This window comes from Pangasianodon hypophthalmus, chromosome 15, assembly GCF_027358585.1.
Source record: "Pangasianodon hypophthalmus isolate fPanHyp1 chromosome 15, fPanHyp1.pri, whole genome shotgun sequence".
NCBI classification, from domain to species: Eukaryota; Metazoa; Chordata; class Actinopteri; order Siluriformes; family Pangasiidae; genus Pangasianodon; species Pangasianodon hypophthalmus.
The window spans coordinates 20,456,519-20,470,456 of NC_069724.1; the positions used below are offsets into that span (position 1 = coordinate 20,456,519).

At 39.1% G+C, this 13,938-nt stretch overlaps 1 protein-coding gene across 3 annotated transcripts in view; it reads right to left on the reverse strand.

The window, feature by feature from the left end:
• Positions 1 to 13,938, reverse strand: part of sfswap (splicing factor SWAP) — a 104,568-nt gene that overhangs the window by 49,986 nt on the left and 40,644 nt on the right. For all 3 annotated transcript variants that reach the window (XM_026928787.3, XM_026928788.3, XM_026928786.3), the window contains exons 11-12: positions 6,998 to 7,076; positions 6,413 to 6,646 (exon numbers count right to left, since the gene is read on the reverse strand). In XM_026928787.3, the coding sequence (XP_026784588.1) occupies positions 6,413 to 6,646; positions 6,998 to 7,076 (313 nt within the window). The remainder of the gene's footprint in view (positions 1 to 6,412; positions 6,647 to 6,997; positions 7,077 to 13,938) is intronic.

Below are 13,938 nucleotides of genomic sequence, written 5' to 3' on the forward strand. Positions count from 1 at the left end.
AAACATACCCACGGTTAAAAGTATATGCTGAGCAAACATTCATCTGCTATGCTTACTGCTCACTTTAACTCTCAGCGATCCTTGCCTATTTTTGTCAATTCTTTTTTGAGAATATTTACAACCCACATCATACATTTCAGACTTATAATGTGGTTACTACAAACCGTCAGACAGCGCTGATGTCTGTAGTTGAGTCTGAAATCTGAACACTGGTGTGTGCAACTCCTCACTACTCAAGCATAACTCAACTCTGAATACAGTCCTGAGAAACTTACACATCATCTTGCACGCTCTGTGTTTGGGAAGTATTGCAAAAACTCACAAGAGAGACAGAAAACAGAAAAGGGTGATTGGCTCAATCCAAGCACTGGTAATCACACCATGGTTCTGTGATCCTTTCACAGCCCATCGATACAGATTTGGGAGCTTCAAGCTGATCGATAGCCCCTCAGACTATCCCAGGATGCCACTGACTGAACTCTCTGCTAACTGGCCCATCATTTCTCTAGATGACTGTTCACGATCTGATAATGGAATGTTGCGTAGTCTGTTCAGGGCAAAATGACCCAAAGAAACATTGAGAAATAAAGCCAAAAATTGTATGCTATTTTGGAAATATTGCATGGGCAACGCTATACCATGGTATACTCATATACACACATTATATTGATGCAATCGAATAAATAACCAGAGATGGATAACTAGAGAAGTTCCCTTGACTTACCTTTTTGAAAGAACTGCAGGATATTTTTTTTTGTTATAGATATCAGACATAAGGGGTTTTACACACACATTATATATACATACATATATACACACATATATATATATATATATATATATATATATATATATATATATATATATATATATATATATACGCACGCAAACGTTCAGTTTTGTGTGTGTGTATATATGTATATGTGTGTGTGTGAGTGTATACACACACAGTGTGCTGCAAACTGCAAAAAAAAAAAAATAATAATAATAATAATAATTCAATCAGGAGATTGAAGGCATCACAAATGAAAGCGGTGAAAAATAGCCTCATATTCTTAATACCCTGTTAAAAGGAACAGATAAATCTGTCCAATTATTTCCAATCTGGCTTTATTTTGTTTGTCATGTGGATGTGAGAGGCTTACAGCTGCTCTGTTTTACAGTGTGATTGAGAGCCATGGCAAATTTATGCCTGATGAATCTGCACTGACACAGGGGGCTGTCATCAAAATGGTATAATCACAGATGTAATCATGGCTATAGTCACTGTGTTGTTTGCAAGGGAATAGTTGTAACTGCTCTTTGATCACAGGCACCATTTGCATGACACCTGATGCGACTACTGACTTTGTGTAACTATAGTGCCTTACACAAGTACCGCTCATCACCCTGGGAACACCATCGCCACAGTGAAGGATGGTCGTGGTAGCATGTTGTACCATGTACCATCATGTTGTAGGGATGCTTTTCATGGACTTTTCAGGGACTAGGAAACCATTCAAGGCTGGATGGAGCCAAATACAATGCAATCCTAGAACACCAACTGTTCTAGTGTGTAAGATACCTGAGACTTGGGCGGAGGTTTACATTCTAACAGAGCAACAACCCTAAGCATACTGTTCAGAAACAAAAACCTGAACATGTTAGAACGTCCCAGATCTCAATCCAGTTAAGAATCTTCAGCTTTTCAACAACAGTCTCCATCTAATCTGACAGAGCCAAGAGATATGGTCAAAAACATCAGGATCCAGATGGGTAAAGGTGATGGAGACATATCCCAGAAGCCTTGCTGCAGTAATTGCAGCCAAAGGTGGTTCTATCATGTATTGATCCAGAGGGGTGAATACTTATGCAGCCAGCAAATGCCTGTCTATTTGACCTTTGCATCACGATGTAAAAAAAGTATTTGCACCTTTAAATGTTAGACATGGGGGAACAATTCCAACTAAGTCTATTTCAGTTAAAGGTTGTGAAGTTACAAAATGTGGAAACATTCGAGGCGGGGTGAAGACTTATGGCTGTAAATATGAAAATAATTTCAGTAACCATCACTCCATTGCATATATCTCGTTCCCTTGTTTACACTCACACACAATATGCAAAATTAAATATTTTGGATATATATATATATATATATATATATATATATATATATGTTTTTTTAAAAATACCGTATTTCTTACCATTTTTTAAAAAAAAGGTTAAAAGGCCTTGTTCATTGTGGAGAAATTGTCGACGAGGCATGCTACGCATTACTGTGTAGTCTATATAAGATCATGAGGGAATTTATAATCCTAGAGCAAATTGGCATGAATGATGAGCATAGCTCATTCTGCAGTGAGAAAGCATACATGGACGTGACCTTCTCTTCCCTTAACCCTGAGATAGACTTTCACTTAATTACACAGGATGGACATGAATCACTAGTCCGCCGGTGGTCAGATCGTTCGCATTAAAAGCTTGCTCTTTGACATTTTATTTAATGCATTGTCAATCATGGGAACATGACATGGAGCAGGTCAGCCTCTCCACTAAAGAGACTCTCAAGAGAGCATGTGATTATTACACACTCCACACAATGCGTCTTGATTTCTTTAGTTAAGGTGATCACTTTACTAATCTATTGTTCGTTCTTTTTTTTTTAATGGCAAATTATGTAGTCTATATAAGGGATAGATTAATACGGGTCTATTAATGTGCTCATTAATTTATAAATAAGGCTTCAATCTCAGAACCTGGTACCATGTGACACTATGTGACGTAAGCCTAGTGTACATCACTCTAATGAAGAGACAACACAAAATGACAGCAAAATGGACGCATTTCTAGATTAATAAACAAAGCTAATCAGACTGCAAACTGTGTTCTGTGAAAATATCAAGAGCAGGTACTACATACAACATCTTCCTACAATACAAGAAACCTGATGAAAAATAGCTTAAATACTAACTTTAATAGTGTGTGTCAGGAAGGCCAATCTGAGTGTGCAGAATCTGTCACGCTGAACAGCAGTTCAGATCAGCGAGCACTGAGCACGGAGACACACATGCTTTCTTCCCCCTTGCACACCATAGTTAACACTTTACTCTCAAGTGCATTCACTGCATCTTACACTCATTTTAAATGAGCATGCTGACTGATACTGTGCTCTTGATTAAAGATGCTGTTTAAATAGCATTATCGTAAACACAATGCTAAGCTTGAGGAGTTCATCTCTAACAGTACACGGCAACTAATATAAATAGAGCTGAATAAAATATTCTGTGAAGCCCCTGATTGCTTAATATTAAGTCATTTACTCATTTCAGTGACCGTATCAGTATCGATGAGTACCAAACACGCATACTCGCACTCTCTCTGGGGAAAACAAAAATTACACTGATGCACCCCTAGTGCAACTGAACTAAAGTCAGTTTCCAACTAGTTCTAAATCAACACACAAGTCGGTTCCTAGAACTTATTACTGAATTCATTACTGAGAGCAGAATTATGCTCTACAACCTCCTTGTACCTTTGCAGAATCTGTCTGAGAAAAGCACCGCCTGTGATTAAAGAAATGAGGTGAAGCTCATATAACTTCTCGGTTAAAAAAAAATAATATATATATGCATGAAATCACACCTGAATGAAAGTATGCTCTCTGGTATTCATCAAAAAGAAATCAGGCGTTAAAAGATAAAAAAGGGTCAGGTCCTGGACAGCTATTAGGCTGGACTATGTTGCATCATTCATTTTTGCTTCCAGACACTGCTATTCAACACAGAAACCATGTTGTTTGACGGAACATTTTCTCAGAATTACAGTTTTGGGGTCACTGATTGCTAAAGATGTTTGCGTGCACCACAAATTTATCTCCAATTTCCTTATTCCAGATAAATTGTCTGGAGCCCAAAAATTTAGGGGAGGTTAAGAGACCTCTGTTGTATGCCTCGTTGGAAAATGATCCATTTTCCTATACAAAGTGAACAAACAACTTGAAAAGTGCAGCTGGTTTATCTGTGAGGCAGACGAACAAATTACTTCAGTCTGGTTTTCAAGTATGTGTACTTTTCCCTGAGTTTTTCTTTTATTTAATACTTTTTGAATTGAAACAGCATCAAGGAACTGATCTACCTTCCTAAAAAATGAATAATAATAAACGTTTAAGACTTACAAACACTCAATGACACAGCACCCGTGGAACAATCTATGGGCATAATGAAACAAAATTGAAATTGGATATGATACAATATTTTCAATATTGCAAAAATAAGCATCGACTTAATACGTGGCTTAGGTTTCCATTTTCAGTTGAAACCTCAGACAAGATTTAACATTATAAAAGTACAATTATTTAAACTTTATAATGACAGAGTGTTTGGTGATCCATTCAGAGTCAACATATAATGAAACGAAAGCTGTATATTAGTCTGTAACAAAGTAAACATGGCTAATTAAACACTAGCACTCTGATTAAGCTTTCAGTGAGGTGACTCTCAAGGGGGCAATCTGAAGCACAGTTTTGCTTTGTTTGTTGATTCCTGCGTTCTCGACTACACCGAGTGGTGTCTCATAACTGTGGCTATGAGCTTCCCAACTGCTGTGATGATTAACTTACCAGGAAGCCAAAATGTTCCCATACACCAGACCTTACAGATTTGGAAAATCTTCCAGTCTCTACATATTAGCTCATGAAAAACAGTATGCTTAGGGGATTAAAAAAAAAAAAAAAACCTGTAGGTCACCCTGATTCAAAATAAAGAGGAAACTACTTTTGAGGAGGGAGTTTGGCTTGATTAGATTTAAATGTTTATTCCACCTCAGGTAATATAAGCTGTGATTTATAACAAATATGTATGGCAACATTTATGATGAAGTATTGCAGACATATCGTATCAAGAGCCTCGTATAGATTGATACAATATTCCACATCAGAGTTAGCATGCTAGCTAATGTTTGAGAGATTAGGAATACTTAGCCTTAGCTAATGTTCTCTGAGGTACCTCAGTTCCTTGGGGAAAGAGGCACTAAGTTACAATCAGGAACTCTAAAAAACTAAAATGTGTGATTTGAGACAGATGTCTTTTCCTTTTGTAAATCTTTCTTGTACTTTTACTGGAGTGAAGAATTTGAAGCTGTACTGAAACTTAACTTTTACTTGAGTAAAGAATATGGGTTCTTTTATAACCCCTGATTCATTACTGAATTAATGAATTAAGTAAACACAAGTCACTTCTATGGTGTATTTTGCTGAGTTTGTGAGAAGGTATAGGAATTTTTTTTTGGTAAGTTAAAGGACTAGGTGTGTGAAGATTCCCCCAGATAAAAGGTGTAATTTGTGCCACTCATCTGCATTTGATTGTGCAGTTTACACACCATTATGTCAACAGATTAGAGGAAAATGTGTTGGTTAATGTGCAATGTGTGTCAGACAACTGCGTAGTGGGAGCAGTTTAGCAATTTCGCAGTTCCAAACACCTGGCCTTCCAGATACACAAGCTGAAAATGCATCAAGAAAATACTTAGTTTAACATGTCCATTAAGGCAACAAAAATGCTCTACTTCTCTGCTCTGACTTCTAAGAGGATGGAAAAAAACATATACTAACTCATTCATTTCTTACGTGACTGATTTTTTTTTTTACTTTTGCTTCATCCGTGCCCTTTCAAAGCTGCCACTGCTGTTTGTTGGTTCTGACATGGTTGCCAGGTATTTGTTCCAAAAGCAGCCCAATAGTCACACTAAGTCCCATTCAAACAACAAACACTATTTTTAAGGCATAACAAAGTATAAAATACAACATATATGCTCTATATTACCGAACATACTGTAATATTTAAAGGTGCCATCATGCAAAACCAGTGGTGCCAATATTGCTAACAAGAAGATCCTTACAGGCAGAAAAAATGTCGGTAGACAATTTTTTTTTCAGCGGTTTGCCACAGTAAGAAAACAATGAGAGAAAATTACAGTGTAATTGCTACTTAATAATTAATCCTGCCCACTTGTTTTTCATTGGCTCACACAACTAAGGCTTTTGAATTCACAGGTCAAACTTTACTGAAGTAAAGCTGTTACAAAGTGAAAATAATCGCTAATGTCCATCCATCTTGCCCTCAACCCTGACCCGTTTCCCAGACACTGCTGATGAATAATGCTACCACCACCATGCTTCTCTGTGGCATGGTGTTCCCAGGGTGATGAACCGTACCTTTGCAAGGCACATAAAGTTAGTAACTAGCTACTTGATAGTAGTGGTATAAATGGGACACAGATAGAGCAATCAGTATCACTGTAGCAAGGTGACAAAAATCGTGAAAGCTACACTTAAACTGCAGATGTCAGGAACTGCAACGCATTTAAAATGGCTGTATTAACAACACAGTTTTCACAAACTGTTTTCATGTATGTGTGTGTGTTGCAGTCACACCACCTTGCTTGGCCTCCAGCTCTTCCTGTGAAAGGGTGGGCTTTTTCTCCTCAGGTTGTGGAGGAGGAGCCTCACTTTGTTGCTCCACCCCAGCCATGCTCTGCTCCGCCCCTTCCTGTTCTTCCTCTCTACCCTTGTCCTCATCGGAGTCATCGTCCAGACGCACCCGGTTCTTTTCCAGAGGCAGCATGTCATTCTCTTTAGACTTTATCGCAAAGCAGATGGGGGCAAAGGATGCTGGGAAGACAAGCCAAGGAGAGGTTGGAAGTGAATTCAGATCTGTTCCACTTAGTTACAGCCATTAACCTTCCCCCTGGGGCAGGAAATGTGGCTAGCACTGATGATCATTAGGGTTAAAGACAGGATCATTACGGCCTAGACACACCAGAACAAGTGTTAACACTGCACAACGATGCTTGGCTCACCACTTCACTCTGCGGAACATGAGAACTTTCGGGACAACAATGATTAGAAAACTAATTGCAGCAGTGCAAGCATTTATTTTCTTTCTCACTTTTTTTTATTTAATTCTGACTAGTGATTTGGTCCCAGAGGTCAAGCCCATAGAGGCACATGTCCCAACCTTACCTTTAATGAGTTTGCCCTCATTAGACTGTTTTTCAGAGGAACAGTTTGCAGTGCCTCCACCCTTGTGGACTGCAGAGCCCTGAAAGAAAACCAGAGAACAAGAGTCATGCACTGCATCTGCAAAATAATCACAGAGCACAAACAACAGCCAAGCTTGCTGGATAGACAGGAATATAAGAAAAGACTGTGACTAATCTAAAAGATTCTACTGTAAGGCTCCTTTTATAATTAAGCAATAATGCATGAGCAAGAGTGAAGTCAAACTGGATATCCTCACGGCTTTGATTCAGCGTAGGCACAAAGCCGAAGCCGATTCAGTATAACCGCATGACTGCGAGCGCGATATTGCTTTTATACAACAGTTCTATAAACAAGACATTAATACTGAATAACTGACATTTCAGACACAATATGGACTAATGTTCTGTTTATATTTGCTCCGCTAGCAGAAGTAGATCTGGCTTCCTTTCTTCCTTTTCATCTTTTTATAGGAGCTTGTATATTTTAATCCAAAAGTTATATTCATGAAAAACGTATCATTCACCACATCCACTGATTGCACTAATACTTACTGCAGTAACCATTTCAAACTAGGAAGTGGAGTTTTATGTGGCGAACACAGACGAGCGGAGTGACACAAAAAGTGAAACGTCCCAGTGCGGTTAGACTAAATATAAGCACTCTTGGAATGACGCTCGACCAATCAAATTAGTGGCCCGGAATTAATTGCTGTATAATGTTCCCTATATGGGCCAGTGTGAAAAATGACCATGTATGTGTTAAGAGTAAACGCAAGAGTTTGCTAAGAAACTTAAGAATTACAGTAGAAAGAAGAAATAAGGCAGAGTTACATTTCATTAAACCAAAAAGCCTTGCACATTTCTGGCCTCTGGTATACAGCATTGTCTCGACTGAGATACCACAGATTGATGGAAAATCACAGATGCAAAAAGCTTTGGTAGAACACTGTCAAGAAATAAAGCAAAAACATAGCCTTGACTAAAATGTTTTCAACATGGTGGGTTGGATGGGTTCCCACTTAAACAATTTTTGTTTTGGGAAGAGAGTCTGTATGTGGGTTTTATGGGAGTAATACAAATATATACCGAGACAAAACAAAGCTTTTATTAATTAGTTTTACATACAGCGTTGGCCTGTGACATCTATGCATTTTTGGTTAAGCAACAGACACGTCTGTCTGTCTGTCTGCTATTGGCTATGAAAAAAAAAAAAAAAAAAAGTGGTCAATGGTAAAACATTTATACCACAGCACTGGGGTTTCTCAAATCTGATTGGACAGACGGTGTTGATAAATTTTCTATAGCAGCAGCTTTGACAACAGTTCTGTTTTGTGTGAGAAGTCTGCAGCAGTCAGTGGGAAAGTTTTCAGACAAAGTCTTCAGGACAGAAGAGTTTTTCTTATTAATTTCAAGAAGAAAAAAAAAGCAAGGCTAGTAAGAGAATGACGTCTTATAGCTGCTATAATTCAAGTGATAAAAGGACCAAACTTGTTTGGTGGACGTTCCACAACATATAAGCACTATAAATACATAAAAATGTGACATGGGACATGCCATGCATTAATCATTGGTTTGGTAAGTGCTGTAGAATAAGAGGAATACATCTCATTGGGACTTGCTGTTATAGGAAAATAATCAACTCCGGGGGTTGTAGCAGTAACTCCACGTTGTGAAATCATTGATTATTTTCCCATAAGAATGCCCCATGTGATGTTTTATTCCTTATTTGAAAGTTAGATGACCATGTGCGCACTCACTGCTGAGCTCAGCGGATTGAAAATGTAAATCTGCATCACAAGCTGCTGAAGATAACGTGTCGGAAATCACAGCAGTAAATTATGTGAATAATGTGACAGTCGCTTAGAGGTGACCTACCCACTGAACTGCCTCCCAAATAAAAATAAACATCCATCTACAAAATGACCTAGCTATAAGATCGATATGACAGGAGTCTGTTGTGGTGGCTGAGAACTTAAGGATCACGCTAATGTGGTTGTTTGTTTTCGGACTGCTTTGTTGATATAGCCTCTCAATCTCAGTGAACATCATGCTGACAACAGTACCACTAGATTCGTTTATAACCTAGATTTCAGACTTGGAGGCTTAACATGCATAGCGTAATAACACTTTACACAATAATACCACTGTACAGCGCACCATAAATGACCCTGATCTTGCCAAGTGAGCAGCATGGTAACTAATTACCCATGCTAAATTTGGTTCCTGCCCAAGTAGCATGGATACCCGTCAGGATACGCAGGTGGAGTTCACCAGAAGAAGATCTTCTCAGGGTTCTTAATGGCGTCGGAGTTCTTCCTTGCCATCTCTGGCTTGCTCATTAGGGATCTAAACCTACATCTGGATTTCTGTAAAGCTGCTTTGTGACAAAGCCTATTATTAAACGCACTATACAATTAAAACTCAATCGAATAAAACTGCAAACATCCTTTTTTCCTTGTGGATAGAAAAAAAAAGATGTGACATTGGTGTGGATTAAACCACACTACATGCTTTGTATGTATTAAAACATCGGTAAAAAATGGAAGTCTATCCAACATTATCCTTCCTTTAGAAATAATTCATGGTTAAATGGACTTACAAATGTTTCTTTCTATTGCAATTGGTCCAAGCACTGTACGAAACATATTCCTGGTTCGATCCGTCTATGCAAAGGGCTACAAAGGGCTTCAAGGGTATCACACATCATTCGTGTGAACATTGAAAGAAAAACATGCAAGGTCGTTTAACTGTATGCTTAATAAGAACCAGGCATAAATGTCAAACTGCAATTATCTTGTGTGGTACATCGTGATGAATTGTTTATCCAGTGTAGGTCCACTGCACAACGGCAAAGAAAAGGAGAGATATACAGAGTAGGAGGTAGGAGTGCGTGAGTCAGACCAGTGGCAGCAAAGTTATGTCACTAATCGAAATTTTTCAACGTGTTACACTTCTGTTAGAGAAATGTCAATGAGTCTTCAAGGCCATTAACCTGCCTAAGGAGGAGGGTACTCACAGGAGATTAGATCTAACAACAGAAATAGTGAGGTGGACATTAAAAAAAAAAGAAGGAAGTACATTCTTCAACACCTTACAAGGAGAGCTATCTGGCTGCTCAGAATTATAGAGGCATTTTAGAGCTGCTGATCGTTTGGTTCCACCTTGTTGCACGGGACTGCACAGACAAGTCTTTTATTCCATTCTACTTGTCTGTGGATTTTCTAAGCACAAGCTGTTGTTATACACCACTAAGTTAATACCACAGTGCAAATCTTGCCATGATGTGTGGTCCTTTTAGCTCATATATATCCTAATGGAAGCAGAGGGCATGTCTTATTAAAGGCTTGCGTAATGCTATGCAAAGTACTTTTCTGTCATGTTTGGGGGAGCCAAGGAATTAAGGTGGGGGAGGAAGAAGAAGAAGAAGGAGAAGAAGAAGAAGGAGAAGAGGCACTATGTGCTTGGCCCCCTAAATATCTGCACTCACCTTCAGATGACTATAAACATGCACTGCGACTGCGATTGCCACAAAGTTCGTTAATCCAATGAGACTATCTTCTAAACCCTGTGGCAGTTAGAACTTTCATGAAGATTGAATATTAACCAATGCCAGAGTGTACACTGTAGGGCTACAGGCTGAAATACCGAGCTGACATTCAGAAAAGCTTTTGCTGTGTTTGATATTGCAGTTTATTATTTCTTGGTCAACACATCTTAAACGCATTCCATCCACCAAACACAAACACGTGTGCCATTACCGACAGGAGGCAAGATTAACTGCAGTGATGCAAATGACAAAAAAAAAAAGTGGAAAAGGACAGGTGTGATTAGATGCACAAAGGGAGAAAGGAAAGATGGAGTGGGAAATAAAGGGAAACAAGACAGAGAGGAAGATGAGGAGAAGAGTGTGAGAGGCAGTGCGGAAAAGAAAGACGCTGGGAATAGAGAGGGTCTCAGCATGACTGAAGCCTTAGTAGCTCCCCTGAGGACCAAACACAATAAGAGGCGATAAACACAGTCATGTTGAAGGACGAAAAGTGACAAACTCCACTTCTCTTGCTTCTTGAAAGGTAACTGGGTGTATTGTAGAGAGTTAGACTCAAAAAAACGAGAAAAAGAGCCAGTGCAGCAACGCTAACGGGACTAGAGTGTGGAAAGGCAGGCGAGGATGCCAGAGCAGAGGATAGGCAGATAGACAGAGAGCATGCTTTCAACCTAAAGGGGCAACACTGAGCACAATGACCCGAATATGTTCAAAAACTGGTAGTCCACCTACCTCAAGGCTCAACACGGTGCAAATTCTGAGATGCTTTTCTGCTCACCACGGTTGTAAAGAGTGGTTATTTGACTTATCACAGCCTTCTTGTCAGCTCTTATCATTCTCCTTTGACCTCTCTTATTAGCAAGGCGTTTCCGCTACCGCTCACTGGATGTTTTTGTTTTTCCCACCATTCGGTGTAAACTCTAGCGACTGTTTTGCGTGAAAATCCCAAATCAACAGTTTCTGAAATACTCAAACCAGCCCGTCTGGCACCAACGACCATGCAACAGTCAAAGTCACCTTTCTGATGTTCGATGTGAACATTACCTGAAGCCCTTGACCTGTATCGGCATGATTTTATACATTATGTTGCTGCCACCTGATTGGTTGGTTGGATAATTGGCCAAATAAACAGGTGTAGTGGTGTTTTTAATAAAGTTGATGAATCTGTATAGTACAAAATGCCAAAATTTCAACCCTACTTTCACAAAACATTATGAGAAAATGATGTCCCACTATTCTTTTTTTTTTTTTTTTTTGGGGGGGGGATTTGAATATGGTAGAAACACTGAAAGCCAAAATGCTTAGATAGCTGTGTTAATCATGTCCATTCACACTTCAAAAACATATTAAACCCTTAAAACCCTTTTGTGTAACCTTTTATTTGTTTAAAAAAAATAATAATAATTTTTTTTATTCATACTAAAAATTGGTGGTTATGACTTTCAATTATTATTATTTTTATTTATTTTTTTTAAATTCTGAACCCAATACAACCCAATTGAAAAACTAAAAATTTGTAAATCTACAACTGTAACTTTAGGTTTGTCATTTTCCGCAGAACAGAATTTGTCTTTTTTGACTATGGGAGCTACCTAAGCAGCGTTGATTAAATACAAAAGTGTGCACCTTTTGTACATCTGGAGGATTAGAAAGTTTCAACTGGGGCAGCATGTCAGAGCCAAACATACCTCGCCAACACTGGAATCACTTTTTCAACCACCTCCTCTGATTTTTCACAAAATGGCTGAAACAGCGGCGCCAAGACACAGACGTACATCAAGCCATTACACAAATCTGACTGTGACTACAGACAATCAACATGCCTCATAAACACAGCATGCCAGAATTCAGCCACGGCGACACCTGATGGGTTTTCCCAGGCCACCACGCATATTTATCCATATCAATCATTTCTTTTTTCCGCAAAATGCACAGCTTTCAGACAAGAACATGTAAATGACAAATACGGCACAGAAGGACGGGAGGGTGTTCTAGCAAATCAGAAGAGACATTGACACATTAATTGTTCGAGGTGCTTCGAAGTTCTTCCACTTTAAAAACTGCACACTGCCACCCACTGTGTCAAAGTCTATTACAGTAGTCTCTCTGTTGATTGATTCCCCACCCACACTTAGAAACAGCAGCACTTGTAAACCACTTATACATTCAAACTCATATTTATTTGCAGTTTTTTTTTATTTGAAACAAATGATCAGACGCCCTCTTGAGGAAGATTACAGATTGTTACCTTAATTTGTATAAATAGTAAAAAAGTGATTGATAATTAAGGATGAAATGTTATAAAAGTTCCAAAAGCTACGTTAGGACTCAGAATGTTGCCGAAAGTCACATGACTACTTACGGTCTAACTGCCAGGCCTGTCATAATTCTATCCAAATACGGACTGTATTTTTTATTAAACTGTTCAGATTGTCACTTTTTACAGCATCACAGCTAATTATATTGCAAACTGACTGCTTTGCTTTCATTTTTACGCTTGCTAATAAGCTGCAGTGTCAGAAAGTAAGCAGAAACACAGACATATGCAGCATTGTTTCTTCAAAGAGAGAGACGACTAGAGAGAGAGAGAGAGAGAGAGAGACTGGACGACGGACTGTATTCAGCTGTATGCAATGTAAGATTAAACCTCTCTAATAATCTCATGTAATTGGATGGATGGAAATACTTCAACTCAGAGAGAGAGAGAGCGAGAGAGAGAGAGAGAGTGAGAGAGTGAGAGAAAGAGAGCGAGAGAGAGGTGGGAGCTTGTCTTTCTCCTTACTGCAATGCAAGCCTGTCTCTCTGTCTTTTTCTGCATTTCTCTCACTTTATTTCACTTTCTTTGTCCCTGTTCCTTTCTGCATCTCTATATTTCTCAGCCTGTCTTTCTCTCTTGTTCTCTCCCTCTTTTGTCTTTCTCCCTCTGGCTCTCACCGTGTCTCTCGTTTTCACTCTGCCTCTCCTGATGTCTCTCTCTCTCTCACTCCTACTCTTCTCTCCGTCTCTCCCACTCTCTCTTTTGGTCTCTCTCTCTCTCTCTCTCTCTCTCTCTGTCTCTCTCTCCCTTGTCTGTCTTTCTCTCTCTCTGTCTTTCCTGCTCTGTCTCTCTCACACTCACTCTGCCTCTCATTCCTACACTGCCTCTGTCTTTCTCTCTCTGTCTCTCTCTCTCTTGCTCTGTTTATCTGTCTCTCACTAGCTGACTCTTTCATACTCTCTGTCTCCTTCTCTCACACTGCTGTCTCTCCTGTTGTGTCTTTCTCTCTCACTCTATCTCCCTTTCTCACGCTCTCTGCTTCTCTTTCTGACTCTTTCACACTCTCTCTCAGTCTCTCTGTCCCTTTTCTGTCTCTCTCTCTCCGTGTTTCTCACTCTGT